General features: G+C 44.9%; 5 protein-coding genes across 5 annotated transcripts; 2 read left to right on the top strand and 3 right to left on the bottom strand.

The window, feature by feature from the left end:
• Positions 1–1,501: 1,501 nt before the first annotated feature.
• SAMD00019534_089300 (hypothetical protein) lies at positions 1,502–2,508 on the bottom strand (the record flags this gene model as incomplete). Its single annotated transcript, XM_012895819.1, has 2 exons — positions 1,502–1,512; positions 1,587–2,508. 2 exons carry the CDS (start codon positions 2,506–2,508, stop codon positions 1,502–1,504), a joined length of 933 nt encoding a protein of 310 aa, XP_012751273.1.
• Positions 2,509–3,284: 776 nt separating this feature from the next.
• Positions 3,285–4,907, top strand: SAMD00019534_089290 (hypothetical protein; the record flags this gene model as incomplete). Its single annotated transcript, XM_012895818.1, has 4 exons — positions 3,285–3,471; positions 3,576–4,157; positions 4,345–4,523; positions 4,611–4,907. The coding sequence occupies 4 exons, from the start codon at positions 3,285–3,287 to the stop codon at positions 4,905–4,907; spliced, it is 1,245 nt and encodes a 414-aa protein (XP_012751272.1).
• Positions 4,908–6,468: 1,561 nt separating this feature from the next.
• Positions 6,469–7,902, bottom strand: SAMD00019534_089280 (hypothetical protein; the record flags this gene model as incomplete). Its single annotated transcript, XM_012895817.1, has 1 exon — positions 6,469–7,902. The coding sequence occupies one exon, from the start codon at positions 7,900–7,902 to the stop codon at positions 6,469–6,471; it is 1,434 nt and encodes a 477-aa protein (XP_012751271.1).
• A 1,223-nt stretch (positions 7,903–9,125) lies between these two features.
• Positions 9,126–10,076, top strand: SAMD00019534_089270 (hypothetical protein; the record flags this gene model as incomplete). Its single annotated transcript, XM_012895816.1, has 1 exon — positions 9,126–10,076. One exon carries the CDS (start codon positions 9,126–9,128, stop codon positions 10,074–10,076), a length of 951 nt encoding a protein of 316 aa, XP_012751270.1.
• A 999-nt stretch (positions 10,077–11,075) lies between these two features.
• SAMD00019534_089260 (hypothetical protein) lies at positions 11,076–13,613 on the bottom strand (the record flags this gene model as incomplete). Its single annotated transcript, XM_012895815.1, has 3 exons — positions 11,076–12,218; positions 12,287–12,383; positions 12,463–13,613. 3 exons carry the CDS (start codon positions 13,611–13,613, stop codon positions 11,076–11,078), a joined length of 2,391 nt encoding a protein of 796 aa, XP_012751269.1.
• Positions 13,614–13,633: the final 20 nt, after the last annotated feature.

Below are 13,633 nucleotides of genomic sequence, written 5' to 3'. Positions count from 1 at the left end.
CAATTGGGTTGGAGTCGGATGTCCATCTTTGGAATTGTTGTTGAGCTGAGACAATCGCTCATCAAACACTCGAATATCTTCGTTAAACTTCAAGATATACTTATTCCATTCCAACACTGTGTTCTCCATTTGACTGGTCCTTGGTGTATCCTTCAATGTGACTTGATTTGAAATCATGACCAACACCATTCCAAAGTTGGAAAGGTCGTGTCTAGGCACTTTGATTGCAATAGTCTTGTTTGGACAACCAATGTTGCCAAGCTTGATGGTCAAGTCTTGATCGACTACAAAAATATTCTCCAACCTGATGTCATTATGAATGATTCCAGATGAATGTATCTCATCGATGGCCTTGGCAACTTGTAGGGCGATCAAGAGTCCTTTATGGTATGTTATGGGATTGTTGACGAGGTAACTCCTGAGGTCGGTGTCATGTCTTTGATAAACCAATTGAGTGCTGTATGTGTCGTGATACACGCCCAGAAGAGGTAGGTTGTTTGCCACTGGCAATGATGTGTAGTATGCCTCTTGGAAGAAGGACAACTGCTCGGGGGTGGTTGGGACCCTGTGTGCGAACTGTTTGATGAAGACTTGATGGCCACCGAATACTCCTGTGAATGTTTGTTGCTCAGATGTTTGGTTTGAAGCGATGTTTGATAAGTCGGTGACTTGTAGTGTTGGGTTGTTAAGTTTGAATTGATTGGCCAATGCTTTGATATGTAGAATGCCAACCTTGTGGGGAAGGTCAGACAGATCATCTCGGGATTGTAAACGATTGAGGAATCTTGTATATCTTGAGATGGGCACTATCAACTCTTTCATGAAATCCTGGATAGGAACGAATATTCTTTCAAGGGATCGCCAATCAACTAAACTGTACTTTAGTATACCTTCCATTGTCTTCATCTTGAACTTGTCATCGATAATTAATAATGGCTCGACTAAACTAAAATAATATTCACTCGATAAATGTGTCCCAAGTCGAATATGAACAGATTGAAGCAGATTTCCAATGTCCGTTGTAAATCTCTCCAATGAGTGATCTTTAAATAGTTCCAATATGTATTGGTTCTTCAGTGTTTGAATGGTTTGTTTGCATTGGGTGTCCAATCGCTCACGAATTGAATTGATCACTGGATTTGTTATGTTTTCAAAGTACCAAGGTGAGATCTTGGACATGAATGCTCCAACTACCTCGAGTCGGGAACTCGCATTGACACGTAGGGTTTCAAGTGGCCTAAAGGTTCCACCTACTTGCTTTTCATAATGTTCGAGAACTATATCGACTGCTGCCTTCATTGCTGCCTGTTTGGATGCTTCACCTTGTTCAAGCAGTAGTTTGGGGAACATCATACATGTTTCTTTGATTTGAGTCTCCAGATCGTTTAGAAATTGGTTCACCTGTTTCGAAAAGTCCAATGGAGACGATGACGAGGACTCTCTTACACTCCTGTTTGGAATGACCAATGCGTAGAACCGTTGGCACAGTTCAATAATCTCATCAAGTATGAACTTAATGATTGAGTGTCTGATTGAGATGGTCCACCTGGTAAGGCGCTCGACGAACCTTCCAAACACCCTCTTACTGCCACTCTTGGATGCCAAGTAGTCCATTGAGTTGACCATTGAGAACTGTTCTGGCCTGGCCCATCCATCCAACACTGAACGTTCCTTCAAGTGTTGATAGATCGTAATCTCCTCATTGATCAGTTGTTCATCAGTCACATCATTGATGTGTTCAATGTGATGACTGTTCTTGTAGGCTGCCACATTGAACTTGGTGTTTGCCATGAAGAGATGTGAGTCCGCATTGAACCCATCACCAAACTTGACTTGCATGTTGTCGACAAAGTCTTGATATGAGTATACCTCAGCGTCTGAGAATGCTGGGTTGGCGTAGCAAAAGACAGCGGCGTTGGGACGGACAACCGAGAAGAAGTTGGACCGCATCTCTTTTAGGTTATCTAGCTTTGAGCCTGGAATGTCGTGCACCTCCAGACCGCTCTCAAGCATGGGTATGGGATAGCTGATCACCACAACCTTCTGCATCCACTCAATCATACCATCGCTGGCACCATCCTCAAGCGGACAACGAAGATATGGATCGGCCATCTTGGTCGCTTGCCTTGCGTTGGTCACTGTGGCTAGACTTACAACAGGTTCATCCTCGCACTCTTTTGAATCACCCGGAAGGAGCTTGAAGAGTCTGATTGATGCTTCGGCAAGGGGGGCGTAGCGTAGTACGGTGATACGAGTTGCTGACACAATGGGCAATTGGGTACCTAATAGAGTGTTGATCAATGTGGTCTTGCCCGAGCCAGAGGGACCAACGAAAGCCAACCTGAATTTGGATGTCTGGCGTGTCATGTACTCCAACTTGTTCAATCTCTCCTTTGAGAACAATATCCGAAGGATGTTCAATGTTGGCAGAGCAGGATCATCAGAGTTGAGTCCAGTGTCTGTTGCAATGTCATCAAGTGTCTCTTTAATGTTTGATAGTACAGTCATCTTTTGAGTCAAATTGGTGAATGAAGTATGACAATCATTCATATATTTAAGTCTACTCTCATCATCCTGTTGTTGAGGTGTTGGAGGAGGTACAATACTATCCAAATCAAATATATTACTAATCATATTATATATATGTATATCTCTTGATCAAGTTATGTGTTTATGTTGATGATTGAATGTTGGAAGTTAACTGGACTTGAACTTGAACGAACAAGGGGTTGTGGCGAAAGCAACAACTTGGAAAGTCACTTTGCAAAATGATGTTGTTGGCCCAACTTGAGCCTCTTCATCAAGTGTCAATCAATCAATCAATGTTTCAATCTCTCAGTCAAACAAACATTAAGTCATTCAGTATTATTATCTCTCTTAACATAGTCAGAAGTTCATCATGTTTGATGCAAATGTTAAGATGGGGTTAGGCCATCTGAGCGATCAAAACAAGATATTTTGATCAAAGTTGATGATGGGTGGCTCTTTATTGGTTCTCTCGCACATCAGCAAATTTCCATTGATGTTGTTGGCCAAATACCCATTGACCAGCCATCCTCGCACCCATACCCCTCAACATATCCTCTTTCTACTTCCTCCTTTAATCATTCTGTTCAAGAGTCAAGGATTAACCTTGTGTATGATACATCATCAACATCTTCATCAATCAAGCAATCAATCAATCAAACATAAATATTATTTATTTGTAAATATAATATATATATATTTTACTTTGTATCTGTATATTTATTTATTTATTTATTATATATTATTTATTTGTTTATATGATGGAGATAGGAGCACAAGTTAGAGAACTTGGAACTGGCGCACTTGGTGTTGTGGAGAAGGGCAACAATGTCGGTGGATGGTACGTCAACTTTGGTGCGAGACGTAATTGGAAGAAGGCCACTGAGTTGGAAATAGTTGGCAAAGCTGGTGAACAACAGTTCTCTTCACCGTCAGTAACATCAGGTATGTATCAATATTGAACCTTGGCCTTAGACTGGAATAATTCCAGCCCCTCCCCTACACACTCACTGACTCACTCACTCAATCAATCAATCAAATATTATTAGAGGAACCAATATCTATGTTATCGATTAACAACAGACCTGCAAAGGCTAGAGGCGCCATTAACCTTGGTAAATACTCGACTTTGCCTTCGAAGGCCTACTTTGAGGCTGTCAATGCTGCTGCCCCACAGTCAGCTTTCAAACCAGCGCCAGTCATTGCACCAGTTCAACCACAGCAACAGGTGGCACCCAAGCTGGCACCTGTTCCTGCGCCAGCCATCACCCCACCACCCGCTGCCCCAAAGCCTGTTGTCCAACCAATCCCAGCCTTCAACAACAACGTCAATCGCTCACCCATTCAATCACAACAAGTACAACCACAGCCACAGCAACAGATACAACATGTTCAGCAACAACAGATGCCAGTCTTGGCACATGTCGCCCCTGTCACACCACCCACTCCATCAACACCATCACATCACGTCCAGAAGGACATGTGGCACATTGAGTTCAAGGAGTTGGCCTTGGAGGACGTGATTGGCACGGGCAAGTATGGTGAGGTGTCACTCGGCACCTACCTGGGCACACCATGCGCGATCAAGAGAATCCTCGAGTGTTCGGAGGACACCAAGATCATGATTGAGCGTGAGCTCCAGATTCTCAARGGAGGTGCGCCACCCCAACATCGTTCAATTCCTCGGCGCCACTACGCACAACGAGGAGATCTACATCATTACCGAGTATATGAAGCGCGGTGACCTCTTTGACGCGCTGATCTTTGGCGACATTCCACTCACTTGGCGCCAGAAACTTGGCATTGCCCTTGATGTAGCCCAAGCCTGTACCTACCTCCAGGCACGTGGTATCCTGCATCGTGACCTCAAGAGTCAAAACATCTTGTTGACAGAGAACTACCGAGCCAAGCTCTGCGACCTGGGTCTGGCCCGTGTCTTTGAGGATACCGTCAACAAGAGATTGACCTTTGTTGGTAGTGATCGATGGATGGCCCCTGTAAGTTTTTGACCCTTGCCAACCCCCTGGAACCATTCCACTCACTCACCTCCCTAACTCAATCAATTAATCAATCATATTATACAGGAGATATTCATGGGCCAGGACTATGATTACAAGGTGGATGTATTCTCTTATGGCATTGTGTTGGTGGAGTTGATCACTAATGCTGTGCCAGATGAGAGGAAGCCTCAAAAGATGTTTGCCTTTGAGTCGCAGCTGTTCTTGAACAAGGTGCCGCCCGACTGTCCATCGGCATTCGCCAAGCTCACGGTGGCCTGTTGCTCGACAGACCCCAAGAGCAGACCATCGTTCAACAAGATCCTCGAGATCGTCAGGGCCATATATAACTCTATCCCTGATGATGAAGAGGAAGGTTATTAATCAGTCGGTTTGCTGGCTGGCTACTCCACCTCAACACCAATCCCATCAATCAATGATGGTCACTGTTCATATATCTATTTATTACAACCAATGAATCAATCAATAAACACTCCCATTATTTATTACATTACTTATTCTGTTTTGGTATTAGGGCTAGGGTTCCCTTCTCTGGATGAGTCCTTTGCCACCTTTTTTTTTTAATGGTTTTACATGTTTTTTTTTGTACTTGTACCGAGATGAATGAGTTGATTGATCGTCATTCTCCCCAACAGGATCAAAGATAAATTAACAAATAATAATATATATAATTGTCCTATTGTCGAGTGAACCAGGTCCGAGAAAGTGACTTAGGAGATTCAACCGCCACCAAGAAGTCCGAATCAGAGTCTGTTATTGAGACAACCAAGATGCAAGCAGCCTCGCCTAGGCATTCGTATGCAGACCAGACAGTTGCCAACATCAAGTGGGTTGAGGAGACTGATAAGACGGTCTCCAACAACAAAGATGAGTTCAATAGCAACAATAATGACCCAGCCATCACATCAACAGTCGACACCTCACCTCCCAAGTCCAATTACACATACAGTAAATATGAAGATGTTCTCAGACTGTTCAATCACCAGATGATGATGAAGGAGTCACCGGGATTCTACCACTGCACTGAGTCAATGGACCAGATCAAGGAGAGTGGATTCCTTCGAGCCACTCACTCAAATAATCCTTTCTATGATCGACGTCTAGTGGATCTCGATATCAAGGTGGTGTGGTTCGTCGTTAGTTCCTTTCCAAATGAAGAGAAAGAAATTCGATTGGGGCCATCCACCTGTTATCCTACAAACCCCAAGCGTTGGTACGCAGACAGGATCACATTTGAGAATAGTCCCCATCTATTCCCTGGTTATCTCTTCTGGATTGGATCTGCTCCCTTAGCTTCTTCACTTCAACACCATTTCCTAATGGCCCCTCTTGACTACCAAGACCTGGATTTCCTTGCGGCCCATTTCGATCCGATAGATAAATATCCAATCATTGGCAGAAACTTGCAAGATGGCTTCTGGTGGGCACTCCCTTACTATGGAAAGACCTCCTCAAATATTGTCAATGTTGCCGTTATTGGTGATGTAGATATTAACAAGTATAAACACAAATGGGAACAACAATGTATTAGGAACAGATCCTTCAATCCCCAATCCCCGAGTTTCACTACTACTGCAAGTGACTCCCCTGCAAGGGCAAGAAAATCGGCAGCCCAGTGGAGAGCAACCGTGGCTAAAGGGTCCACATGACCATTCACAAAGTACATGCCAGTTGCTTACAATCAAAGTACATAATCTCATATATGGGCTCGCCACCCCAGTCTAGCCCATCAAGGTCCCTTTCCCCTTCGAGGTAGTTAAGAGTTCCAAGCGTTGCAGAGGATGCCAAAGAGAATTAAGATAGTATAAATATGTATTTAAATGTATTTAAAGAAATAAAGTATGATATCACAACGTAATGTGAAGGAACGACAAAGTAGCGCACAAGGTATCCACAGACCATATTTTCAATGATAGAGTGATTATCAATCACGAATCAAACATGCACCAAACCAACAACGATCACCAACATGATCATTATCAGGTATTTGGACCCATTGTTCATCTTTGATTGAGTATTGATAGTTCTTTCCAGTGCCTCCAAGGTACATGATGCTGGAGATTCTGGTATCATAGATGATCCTGTGTATATCACCTTGTGGACGATCGATTGGACATTTGGCCAACTTGATCGATTGTTTGTTCGACAGTGTAAACTTGATCAAAGAGTCCTTGGCCAGAATATACATGTTGTCCACGCCATCAAAGCAGCATGGATCGAAGCTGTCGGTGCCCATATCGGGCAGGAGTACATCGGTGTTGCCAGTGTGCGCGTCGAATGACAACAGGCGTCCAGACGCCTGTACATGCACACGGTCGTCGTGGAAGTATGTGCATGTCATCGTCACGCCCACAGGCAGATGGCCCACCTGCTTGAACTCCTGCGTGTCAATGTTGAAGCTGTCCACACGGTCCAGCACCTGGCCATTGTCCTCGTCGTAGCCGCCAACAAGGTAGATGTGTTTGTCGCCGTCGTAGCATACGGATATCATGCTGCTCCCGCTGATGCCGGTCATCTCGGCCTGGTAGCACTGCTTCTCTGAGAGTGAGTAGCGCGAGTATGAAGTCTGGGACTTGCGACCGCCAAACACATAGACGCTTCCACGCGCGTAGACAACAGACGTCGTCACGCCGTTGAGAGATCGCTTGAAGGCACTCTTGATCGTCGTCCATTTGGCCGCCTCGAGTGAGTACAGTGAGACCTCATCGCACCTCAATGACATGATGTAGCCATCCATCTCATGCTTTACGTTGGCCATTGACGCTGCATGTGCTGGTGAGATTAGCGCAAAGCAAGACTCGATCTGTTTCTTGATATTGTTGAGCTTGGTCACATCGGCATTCACATGCCATGGTATATCAGGCGACATCGTCGTTCCATCATTTTGAGGTGTCAGTTGCATTTGTTGGAAGTGACGACTGATCATCAACAGGAGGTCATCATCATTCATGACTGAAGGTGGGATGGTTCCAGACTGAGTCTCGTCGTTCAACAATGCATGAGCGAACATGAATTGATTGATTGATGTAAATGAACTGATTGATTGGACCAAATCTGTGACATCCTTGGCATCATCATCATCATCTTCTCGAGTTTGATCATGTTGTTGTTGTTTGAAGTTGTTTACAATATGAGTGATGTCCTTGATCTCGCTCATGATCGAGTTGATCGTCGATTGTATCTGTGACATCTGATCATTGATGGGCGTCTTGATCCTATGCTCCTGTGCAATGATGACCTTGATCAACTGTTCAAAATGTGCAGTGATCTCGCCATGAGTCTGTTGTAACGATTGGTATGACTTGGCACACTGTTGCAGTGTACTCCACAACTGATCCAATCTTGGTGTACACCACATTGATTGATAATCCCTCTTTACAATGCATTGTCTAATACCAATGACATGGTCCAACTTGTGACCATTATGACTCTTCACCATACACAAAGGACATGCCAGCTGCTTACATTCAAAGCACATAAACTCAGTCCTCAAGTTATGTGTACTACATATTATTGTCATTGTCATTGCTGTGTGTATCTGTTTGATTGATTGAGTTAAGTTATTTGATTAAACTTTGTTGTTGAAGTCAAGCCAATGAGGGGTAACACTTCCAGATTCAAGTTGAGATGTCAGAGGTCACTCAAAGACACAAGTTATACATGTACAACTAGTTGTTGTTCAAGTACATCATAATGTTGAAGTCCCATCTCATACTTTTACATTCTAACATACAAACAACATAATATATATATTATGGGTAACATCATTGAAACAATCGATAGATTAGAATATCTTAATAACCAAACCAAGTACATGGCAAGCTTTAGAGAACTACATTTCTCTATTCCTCATTCGCCTTTTGCTGTAATTGATCAATCCAAGGCAAAGCAAGCATACCTATTGGTGTTCAAGTACTCGCTCGATCACCCTGCTGACAACAATCATCCACTTTTCCACTATGCCATTGTAATCGACTGGATTGGAGAGACTACTGACTTTGCCAACCCAGTTGGTAAGATGGTACACTTGGTACTCAGGAAGTCATCAGATGAAACCCAAGATGATATCCGAGTACAATACGCTGGCCATCACTACAATAAGAATCCTCCATCTCCTCATCTTTTAAAGTCTGTACCTTTGGGCAAGGTCTCTTCTAAACTTAGCGTAGAATGGGCGGAGACTGCCTTTGGTTGGTTCATCAAAGAAAAATGCAACAATGATACTCATTGGGGACCAATGGCCAACTCTCTCCAATTTGCCAAATACTTAGTATCCGATATCCTTAACCTCCGATGGCCCAAAGATGACTACAGCAACACACCATTGTCCATCATCACATTCTACCGAGACATCAAACAATGGACAAGTTCTCAACCTGAGACTATAACTGATACATCTTGTTAATATCTTGGTGCAGGCATTCATACTCCATGACGGATCCTAATTAGGTCATCTACAATGTGGTCCCAGGGGACCACTGGACCTGTCCTGGGGGAACTACTAGACCCCATCAAAACGTCGTTACATCATTCATTTTCATTTCAATCATTCAATCATTCATTTTACAGATATTCAAAGTCATGTCATCAGCAAAGAATACAATACTTATATCGGATGCAGTTGGTCTTGTAGGCGCTTTCATTATCACAGAGTTGGTGTCGATCATTGGAAAGGACGCCACGCCAGAGAACTTGGAGATTAGAGCTGGCTATCATACAGAGACTGAGTTGGCCAATGCTCTGGCCAACCCACCACACCCTTCATACGTCAAGCCCTGCTTGACCAAGTGGAAGGACGTCGCAAGCTTGGAGACGGCGATGCAAGGCTGCACCACACTGTTCCTGCTCACACCCTTCACTTGCGCGGTCGTCGCGCAGCGCAAGGTCTGGGTCGACCTGGCCATCCGACTGGGCGTCAAGCACATCCTGCACGCAGGCATACACAATGGCGAGTTGCCCGCCTCGGACATCCCCGCACACGAGGAGTGGAACCGTCAGTCGGAACAGTACATCGAGTCACAGTCACAGCACCTCACCTGGACTCATCTTCGCATCAACTTTGATGGATACAACGGAGTCGTGTCGATTGGCAAGATACAGTACTTCTTGCCCGCCGCACTCAAATGTGGATGGATAGCACGTGAGGACATTGCAGCTGTTGCGGCCCGTGTGTTGTTAGCCCCTGCCGATCACGCGGGCAAGCGATACCGTCTGTCTACAGAGTCATTGTCTTTAGAAGACATGGCGGCGATAGCCAGCGAGGTCGTGGACAAGCCCATACCAGCCGTATCACTCAAGCCCGAGCAATTCTTTTCGATGGCCACGTCGGCGCTGGCCAACCCTGACAACGACGACCAATACGTCGAGTATATGAAGTCTGTGCAATCCATGTTCCAAGGTCTGAGTGAAGGACTTTACATCTACCATCTAGAAGCCTACCCCGAAGTAGTGGAACAAGTCTGTCAACGACCATTCCTCAGCTTCCGTCAATGGCTTACCAACTCCCCTCACAAGGCAAAGTTATTACAATAACATTCCTTCATTCTTTCCTTCCTTCCATTCATTCACTCATGTTTCCAGGTTTGTTCATGTGTGTCCGAGTGTGTGTGTTTGGTGATCATGTGACCTTGACACATCACTTGTGATTGATTGAGTGTGTGACACGAGTGTGGGGTGTGGACCCTCGATTGACCAAGGGTCAAACCAAACAGTCGAGGTCACTCCAGACTTGTGACCTTGCCTCGGTCATCCAGTATCTTAACCTCCTCTTACAAACCTCGAAGCAATACCATACATGGGTCTTGTTGATCTATATCTCTGGTGAATCATGTTTAAATTAATTAATAGATGATTGTTTGTTTGATTATGTGATTGATTAAATGATCAGATCAAAGAAATAGAGTCCACCACTCCACATGTATATAAATGACCAGAAATGGAAATCATTTAATCTATCAATCAATCAATCAATTAAACAAACAATCAAATATACAATATGACTATTATGAGTAAGTATTGGATAGCACCTGTCATCCTAAGATTGATAACTAATCAATCAATCAATCAATAAATCACACATAGGAACCATTTCACAACTTGGATCATTATCCAATATTAACCAAAATAATAATGGTGGCCAGACCTCATCCAATGACTTGTCAAATGTCAGCCGGGCAATCTATAGTTCTCAACCAGGCCTTGCAGTTCAACAGACTTCTAACACGCCATCCTATTGGTTCTGGTGGTAGCCACTCTCCATTGCCAACTAGCTAGCTGGCAATATATATATATAGTAGTCGCCATGTGGAAGGATATTACCTCTGCCACATTCCCATCCATGTACACAAGTACACATGGATGGGTATTTAATATGTGTTTGTTTGATTGTTTGGTAGTTACTGTACTAAATGCTCGCTCGCTCAATCAATCAATCAATAAATCATCATTCGATCGATCGAAAGTGATTGCCTGATTATCCTGTTGTTGCTGTCTATGTCAAATATACATGTCTCCTTGTCGACAAGGCTCGCACTAGTTATAACCATAGTTATTGAATTGGTTAACCATCATTCCATAGCCAACCATTGGACTGCCATTGTTGTAGCCTCCTCCGCCATATGCCATGTTGTTATCAAAGTTGTTGTTGTATGGTTGTTGTTGTTGCATTTGATGCTGTTGATGTAGTAGCTGTTGTTGTTGTTGTTGTTGTAATTGGATATGCTGTTGTTGCTGCTGCATTGGCAATGGGAAGTTGTTGTTGATGACCACACCAGCGAATCCAGGCATGGAGGAGATGAGCTCATCGATGTTGGACACAACACCACCGCCACCGCCGCCGCCACCACCATTGGTGCCGCCGCCACTGATGACAGTGTCACTGCCATTGACATTCTTGTCGTCAAAGTACTCGGGTACCTTTGACTCGTCGTACTCCTCAATGATGTCAGGCTCCATTGGTGTGTCGGGGATCATGCTGGTCGTTGCGTATGTCGCACGAATTACCTGTTGTTCCCTATCCACCTGTGTCCTCGCTTCAGTGCTCTCCAGACCCGGCCGAAACAGGTAGCCAAGGTCGTCCTTGTCCAGGATGGCAGGTTGGTGCCAGGGCACCATGGGCCGACTCCTTGGCGACTTGAGCAGCTTTGTGTGTCGTCCATTGGTCTTTGATGGCGATGAGTCCAGGTTGAGCACAGGTCGATCGAGGCCAGTCGTCATGTCCAAGATTGATACACTGGCAGAGTGCTGCTTCGAATTGGATGCCAAGGCATTCTGCTTTGATGTCAATGGGGGAGAGGATGCAGGTGGTGTAGACTTGGTGGGCGTCGTCTTTGATGAACTGTTCGTGACCTTTGTCTTTTTTGATATCTTGCTCAGATATACATCTTCAATGACTCCATCCTTTGATGATGTGGACTTGGTGGGAGTGGTGTTTGAGTTACTGCTGTTGGTGTTTGTCGATGAAGTGTCACGTGACCTCTTCTTTGTGTTCTCCTCATCCGATGTCGAAGGCTTCTGCTTTGAGTCCTTCTTGACCAAGCCCAGCCACGACCTCTCCAGCTCGCTAGCCAAGTCCTTCACATTTGCATTGACATGTGTCTTGAATCCACGAACAGTCTTTCCAATTGTTCCTCCACCCTGAAGATGTGTCAATGTTGCTGGCAAGCCTTGAAGAGACTATGGTTATGTGCAGGTTATTAGTGAGCGCGTCCAATTGAGTGGACATCATCATAATGAATACCTACCTTCAATATCAAGATGATGTCACGTGGGATTGTGACAGTCTCATTGGCATACTTCAAACATGTATGTAGTCGATTGATACCTCCTTCCTCGAGAAGCCTTGAATGTGATTGAATGAGTGGAGCTGTTAGTATCATGTATGGACTTCATCAATCAATCAATCAATCTCATAGCATACTTCTTCTTGCATGAATTGCTGATCTTGCCATCGAGCACGAGGAGGTATTCGCGAATGGTTGCCCAGGATGAGCAGGCACCTAGCTCTTTGAGAAATACTGATACTTTGTCCGTCGCGGACAGGCCGCCCTTCTCATCCTTCCATGTGGACTGATCGATTGTCAACGACGTGGAGGATGTTGCATCGGTAAGGTTGCGACCTGCCAGATACTGCTCGAGGGTTGGCTTGGCCTGACCCTCGAGCAAGTCACTGGTTGTCAGTCTTGTCTGTGTCTGTGTTGTCTGTGTTTGTGTTTGTGTTTGTGTCTGTGTAGTGGAGCTGCTACTTGTTGTTGGGGCTGGCTGCGTCGACGCAGCAATCTTTGAAGTGTCAGCCTTCTTCTCCTTCTTCTCCTTTTTCTCCTTCTTCTCTTTTTTCTCTTTCTTCTCCTTCTCCTTCTTCTCTTTCCCTTTCTCCTTCTCCTTGTCCTTATCCTTATCCTTGTCCTTCTTGTCTGGTGTCCCCTTTGACTCCTTTGACTTGTCCTTCTTCTCTTTCTTCTCCTTCTTCTCACGCTCCTTCTTGTCCACCTTTGATTTACTCTCCTTCGACTTGTCCTGCGCAGCATGTGATGTCTTCTTCTTCTTCTTGCTACTGCTACTACTGCTACTACTACTACTAGTGCTGCTGCCACTGTTGTTGTTGGTGCTACCCTTGAATAGGGGATCGATGGATGACGCTGCCGCCACACCAGCTGCCGGCAGCTGTGCATTGATTGATGAAGATGCCAACAGACCTACAAATGGAGAGATGGAGCTTGCGGTGATATATGATGTGTTGGGCGATGGATGCTCAGTGCCAGTGCCATGGCCATGGCCAAACGATGATGATGATGATAAAGATGACGATGATGACTGTGAATGTGTCTGCTGCATGCCACTCTGAAGGTACTGCTGAAAGAGTCGTAGTAGTGTGACGTAGTGTCGCTGATGCCACCGGTACTGCCCCTCCCACTCGGTCGTGGGCTGTCGGTTGTACTGGCCGACAATTTCGTTCATCAGAGAGTGAATGGCATTCATCTCGGTGTGTAGGCGCGACATTATCAGACGGTCCAGTTGCATTGGGCTCTGACATAATGTGTTGTAATACTGTACATTGAGCTTCTGAACCATTGACAATATATAACTTGTCA

The sequence above is a fragment of the Acytostelium subglobosum genome (assembly GCF_000787575.1).
Source record: "Acytostelium subglobosum LB1 DNA, scaffold: scaffold20, whole genome shotgun sequence".
Classification (NCBI taxonomy): domain Eukaryota; phylum Evosea; class Eumycetozoa; order Acytosteliales; family Acytosteliaceae; genus Acytostelium; species Acytostelium subglobosum.
This window is presented reverse-complemented; position numbering and strand designations above follow the sequence as displayed.